The 6,418-nt window shown below is 44.6% G+C and overlaps 1 protein-coding gene across 2 annotated transcripts in view; it reads left to right on the forward strand.

The window, feature by feature from the left end:
- Window positions 1-1,140: 1,140 nt before the first annotated feature.
- The window catches only part of PDRG1 (p53 and DNA damage regulated 1), a 14,844-nt gene continuing 9,566 nt past the window's right edge, over window positions 1,141-6,418 (forward strand). Inside the window, exons 1-2 of one of the 2 annotated variants that reach the window (XM_026689592.2) lie at window positions 1,141-1,496; window positions 2,932-3,007. In XM_026689592.2, the coding sequence (XP_026545377.1) occupies window positions 1,410-1,496; window positions 2,932-3,007 (163 nt within the window). In that variant the 5' untranslated portion in view covers window positions 1,141-1,409. The remainder of the gene's footprint in view (window positions 1,497-2,931; window positions 3,008-6,418) is intronic. The other variant, XM_026689596.2, reaches the window with a different exon arrangement.

The following is a 6,418-nucleotide window of genomic DNA, read 5'->3' on the forward strand; positions in this document are numbered from 1 at the left end:
CTTTGGGCATAAAAGCTGCCTCGGTGATTTTGAGTCAATTACCAGGAGTTCTGTGAGTTCTAGTCCCACTTTAGGCATGAAAGCTGGCTGAGTGACATAGAGCAAATCACCAGGAGATCGTGAGTTCTAGTCCCAGTTTTGGCATGAAAGCAGGCTGGGTGATTTTCAGTCAATTACCAGGAGTTCTGTGAGTTCTAGTCCCAGTTTAGGCATGAAAGCTGGATGAGTGACATAGAGCAAATCACCAGGAGACCGTGAGTTCTAGTCCCAGTTTTGGTATGAAAGCAGGCTGGGTGATTTTCAGTCAATTACCAGGAGACTGTGAGTTCTACTTCTTCCTTAGGTATGAAAGCCGGCTGGATGACTTTGGTTCAATCACCAGAAGACGGTGAGTTCTAGTGCCACTTTAGGCACGAAAGCTCGCTGGGTAACTTAAGAACAAATCACCAGGAGACTGTGAATTCTAGGCCCAGTTAGGGCATGAAAGCAGACTGGGTGACTTTGGGCCAATCACCAGATGGAGAGTTCTAGTCCTGTCTTAGGTATGAAAGCCAGGTGGGTGACTTTTGACTAGTCACACTCTCAGCCCAACCTCACTCACAGGGTTGTTGTTGTGGGGAAAATAGGCGGCAGGAGTATTTTGTATGTTCACTATGTTGTTTATAAGAACAACAAAAACAGATAAAAAAGAAAACTGATGATATGAGGTGCATGTTTCATCCCTTGGCCCAAATCAGGGTTGGTGAATTAACCCATTTTGGTGTTCACACAATGCTGGCGTAATTGGCTGAGTTGGCCCCACATTTCAAAGGAAGCTTTGGGTGTCATGTAAATGCTACCTACAGGTCTTTCCTTCCCAAAGCAGGTCAAGCTGACTCAAGTGACTGGGTTCAGACAACACACCGAGGAGTTGCACACTAGAAAAGTCAGGCCATTGTCTTCTTTGCTTCTATCTCTGGCTGTTTTCAGTGCATCACTCAGTTTTCCATCATGCCCAGCGCCGCAGCCCTGCAATGATGGGAATGATGGGATTTGTAATCCATCCTCGTGGAACTGCAAGGGAAGGGCCGATCGACCCTTCCCTTGCAGGGAAGGAGGAAGGAGGCCAGAGCTAATCTGAGGCCATCCTCATTTCTGGGAGGCCGAAGAGGAGGGGAAATGGAGTTCAAAGCCTCGAAGGGCCTCTGGGGAAAGTCTGCCTGTCCTCCCCGGCTGCCGCCCACAGAGAAGAAGCATAAGCCAGCCTCCTTCCCAGGTTGGTGAGGGAGGCCCACGAAGGCCTGGAGTAGACCTCAAATCCTGGCCGGTCGCCATGGCAACCGCCCGGCTAAGGCGCCTGCGCCGACTAGGCCGCGCCGCGTCGAGTCGCGCCGCTTCCCGGCGTCACTCTTCTTTCGAAATCCGGCGCAATGGCCGGTGAGGATCCAGACTTCGTGCTCCGCTACTTGGCCGAGGTGGAGACACTGGCCGAGGAGGTGATGGCCGCTAGGCAGCAGGTAGGCCGGGGACTGCCGTTGGGGCGAATTGGCGCCGCGAGGCATGATGGGGGTTGTAGTCCTCCGCCTGCCCCCCCACCCCGCGCCTAGGGATTTCCCTCTCACTGCACACCCCGCCCCCCACAAACCATATAATATAAAATATATACAACAAGATTGAAGAATGGAAATATTGGGGGCGGAGGAGGATCGCGAGAAGGAAGTGTACAAGTGTCCATTTGGAAAGAAACCCTTAGAGATCCACTAGTCCAACAACCGCCCCCCCCACACACGTTCAGGCCACGTCCAGAGAATTGTCTCCTTGGAAGGGGTCCCCCAAGGTCGTCCAGTTCACCCCTAAGCAATGGGCAGCAAGGCCCCACGCGTGCTATCCAGGGAAAATATCTGTAAAGCCTCTTATTTGAAAACTTCCACAGAGGAGACTGACGCCTCAAAGTAAACCGCACCAAACTTGATTGCAGGAAATACGACTTCAGCAATAGAGTGGTCAATGTCTGGAATACTCTACCCGACTCTGTAGTCTCTTCCCCAAACCCCAAAAACTTTAACCTTAGACTGTCTACTATTGACCTCACCCTTCCCTAAGAGGTCTGTAGGGGGCGTGCATAAGCGCACCAACGTGCCTACCGTCCCTGTCCTATTGTTTCTCTTATTCTTTTATTTTTCTTATATGTACCCATTTCATATATTCACAACTATGTATACACTTGTACTTATTATCTTGTAAACAATTGACAAATCAAATAAATAAATAAATAAATAAATAAAGTGTTGATAATTGTTTTAATGTCTTTTTTTCCTTTCCTTTCCTTTCCTTTCCTTTCCTTTTCTTTTCTTTTCTTTTCTTTTTCCCTCTTTCCTTCCTCTTCCTCTTCCTTCCTCTTCCTCTTCTTCCTTCTTTCCTCTCTTTCTTCCCTCTTTCTCCTTCATTCTTTCCTCTTTCTTTCTTTTCTCTCCTTCCTTCCTCTTCCTCTTTTCTTTCTTTTTCTTTCTTTCCTCTGTCTTTCTTTCTCCTTCCTTCTTCCTTCTCTTTCTTTTTTCTCCTTCCTTCCCTCCCTTCTCCTTTCTTTTCTTTCTTTCTTTCTTTCTTTCTTTCTTTCTTTCTTTCTTTCTTTCTTTCTTTCTTTCTTTCTTTCTTTCTTTCTTTCTTTCTCTTCCTCTATTTTCTTTATTTCTTCCCTCTTTCTTTCTTTCCTCTCTCTCTTTCTCCTTCCTTTCATTTCTCTTTCTTTTTTCCCCTTCCTTTCTTCCTTCCCCACCCATCTCCCCTACAACGTGACCAGGCGGCTTTGATGGTTGTAAATCAAGGTCTACTTTGATATAAATGAATAAATATGGCTTGTCCAACCTGCAGAGAGAAGGAAAGCAGACTAGGACATGCTGGGTGGAAATGAGCTTTTTAATAAAGCTTGAGGTTTTATCCATTTCTCCTTAGATTGTGGATCTGAATCAGAAACGGAACCAGAACCGGGAAGCCTTAAGAGCCCTGAACAAGGAATTGAAATCTGCTGGTGAGTTTTTTATTCTAGAATTGTGTGAAGAAGTCAGACTTTTGGTCCATCTGATGTTGTAAATGGCTTAGCCTAGTGTTTCTCAACTTTGGATACTTTAGGATGGCTGGGGAATTCTGGGAGTTGAAGTCCACCCATCTAAAAGCCACCAGGGTTCAGATACAATGGCTTGGGCCTGTCAACTAAGTCACTTACGACCCGAACTTGCGCTTAACAATTGTTGCACCATCCCTGCAGGCACACAATCGCAATCTTGGCCCTTGACAACAGGCTGGCATTTACAATCAAGTTGCGGTACCCTGCAGTCACATGATCATGATATGTGACCTTTTTTTGTTGATTTCTGGCAAAAAATATATATATAACCCACTGGGGAAGCAGCATTCGTCTTATGCAGGGGTCCCCAAACTTGGCAACTTTAAGATGTGTGGACTTCAACTCCCAGAATTCTAGGAGTTGAAGTCCACAAGTCTTAAAGTTGCCAAGTTTGGAGACCTCTGGTCTTATGTCTCACAGCAGTGATTTTGGTCCCAGTTGTCATTGTAATTCAAGGACTACCTCTATTTGGTTTTTAAAAATTACATCCACTTCCCATCACTTGAGGCTCTAGAGCAGGGGTGTCCAACCGTGGCAACTTTAAGACTTGTGCAAAGCTGGCTGAGGAACTCTGGGAGTTGAAGTCCACAAGTCTTAAAGTTGCCAAGGTTAGACACCCCTGCTCTAGAGAGTTTATAATATTTCAGCAGCAGCTGTAAATTCCAGCTGCAGACTTGTCCCCGAAAAGTAATCCAGTAACAGAGTTAGAAGAATAGAGCTGGAAGGGACTTTGAAGGTCTTCTAATCCAACCCTCTGCTTAGGCAGAAAACCCTATACCATTTCAGTTTAGTTTCCTTTATTGTCCTTGCACCTCGTACAACGAAATTAAATACCACCTTCAGTGTACATTATGGCTATGAAAATAAACACAAACACACATCTGTACATTGAATTGCAAACCCTTGATATTGCATTAATATTGCACCATATAGTAGAATTTAATAGAGTTACTGCCCTGGGATAGAAGCTGTTTTTCAGCCTATTTGTCCTTGTTTTTATTATTATTATCCTGTACCGTCTGCCAGATGGTAATAGTTCAAAAAAAAAAAAAAAGTGGTGCCCAGGATGAGATGCATCTTTGAGAATGTTTTGAACTTTCTTAAGGCAGCTGGAGCTATGAAACTCTTCCAAAGAGGGGAGAGGGCAACCAATTGATCCTCTGGGCAATGACGTTGACCCTCTGGAGTGCTGTCCTATCTGCCCCTGTGCAACTGGCAAACCCTACACAGGTGTTCAGGAAGTTAAGATACTCTCTCTGGTGCAGCGGTAGAAGGTCACCAGCAGTTTTCCATCCAGTTGTTATTTCCTGAGAAGTCTCAGTTAGTATAATCTCTGCTGGGCCCTTTTGACCAAGGCTGCAATATGAGCCCCCCAGGTCATGTCCTCTTTTATGGTAACACCCAGAAACTTAAAACTGGCCACTTGCTCCACTCGGTCTCCCTTGATAAGCCAGGGCTGGAGGTCTGATCTGTTCCTTCTATAGTCCACTATAAGCTCCTTGGTCTTATTGGTGTTGAGGACCAAGTTATTGTCTCCACACCACGAAAGCAACCGGTCCACCTCATCTTGGTAGGCAGACTCATCCCCCCCCCCCCCGAGATGAGTCCCACCACTGTTGTACCATCTGCAAATTTAGTAATAGTATTACCAGAGTGAGTGGGAATGCAGTCATGCACATAAAGAGTATAGAGTAAGGGAAATGATTGTCCAATCTCTTCTTTAAAAATTCCGGTATTGGAGCATTTATAACTTTTGGAGGCAAGCAGTTCCACTGGTTAATTGTTCTCCCTTGTCAAGAAATTCCTCCTTAGTTCTAGGTTGCTTCTCTCCTAGATTAGTTTCCATCCATTGTTTCTTGTCCTGCCTTCCGGTGCATTGGAGAATAATTTGACCCTTTCCTCTTCTTTGGGGCAGCCCTTCAAATACTGGAAGACTGCTCTCATGGTACCCCTAGTCCTTCTTTTCGCTAGACTGTCCAAACCCAGTTCCTGCAACCATTTCTAGCCACCTTTAGCTAAACTGGAGGAGTTTCTAAGGAATGAAAGAAAATAGACTGCCGGAAATGAAAAAACAAAAACAAAAAAGAGTTTTATAACTTGGAATAATTTCTCCCGTGGATGATTCAAGCACATTAATCAAGCGTGGAAGAAAACACTCTTGGCTGAAGTGAGGAACGAGCTCCATGTTACAAAAGCAGCTAATTGTGGCAGATGTTAACTAGCTAAATTGAATGCACCCTGATTGTTGCTAGGACGGAAAAAATACCTCCATTGTCAGGGCTGTTCATCTTCCCTCTTTTCCTCTCTCTCTCTCTCTCTCTCTCTCTCTTCTTTTTCCAAATTCAGCAACTCCCAGGCGAAATGAGAAGATTCCAGATGTACCTTCTTGAGAATAAACACAGCAAATTAGGGTTGATGCTCTCAAATATCCTAAGCATCATAATTCTGGGCTGAATTTGCTGTGTCTAAAAAACAAAGGAAGTGGAACGAAAATACCAATTTACATTCCCGCATTCTCTCTGCCAGGTGTCTGTCACGGTCGACGTGCCTGGAATTGCAATAATAAGTCCTCGACTTAACGACATTTTCAACATTTCCATTGCTGGGCGAGACAGTTGTTAAGTGAGCTTTGCTCCCATTTGACAGCCTTTCTGGCCACTGTTGTTAAGTGAATCACTGAGGGTGTTAAGTTAGTCACACGGGTTGTTAAGTGGATCTGGCTTCCCCGTGGACTTTGCTTTGTCCGAAGGTTGCAAAAGGAGATCACGTGACTCCGGGGCTCTGCAACCGTCATAAATATGAGTCAGAAATGTCTGAATTTGGATCACGTCGCCCTGGGGATGCAGCCACAGTGTGCAAAACGGTCCTAAGACTTATTTTCAGTGCTGTCGTAACTTTTAACGGTCGTTAAATGAATAGTTGTAAGTGGAGGAGTTATCTGTATTTGCTTCTCGTAGAAGCCAGCCAAGCTTCTGGATACATTAGAAGGCCTTATTTTTATTTTATTTTTTGTCTAGGTTTAGGAGAAGATGGAGTGAGTTTTTTAAAATGTGTCCTATAAAGTTTTGTTTAAATTGCTTATACGTCTGCTTGAGCTATTGTTATCTTTCTGGAGGCTTTAGGGTAGCAAGAGCTGGAAAAATGACTGTAGACATGAAAACGTTCCTGCTGAGTGGGAGAAAATTTGAAATATTTTTTTTTCAGCTCTGTCTCTGTCTGCTTATCTGCTAATAAATCACTTTTTTTAACCACTTGTCTATTAAATTGCATCCAAGGCCAAAAAATCTGATTTTTTTCTTCTCTTGTTTGGCATCC

Source organism: Notechis scutatus, chromosome 3 (assembly GCF_049901735.1).
Source record: "Notechis scutatus isolate UNSWTSFEM ecotype Mainland chromosome 3, rNotScu1.2, whole genome shotgun sequence".
Lineage (NCBI taxonomy): Eukaryota > Metazoa > Chordata > Lepidosauria > Squamata > Elapidae > Notechis > Notechis scutatus.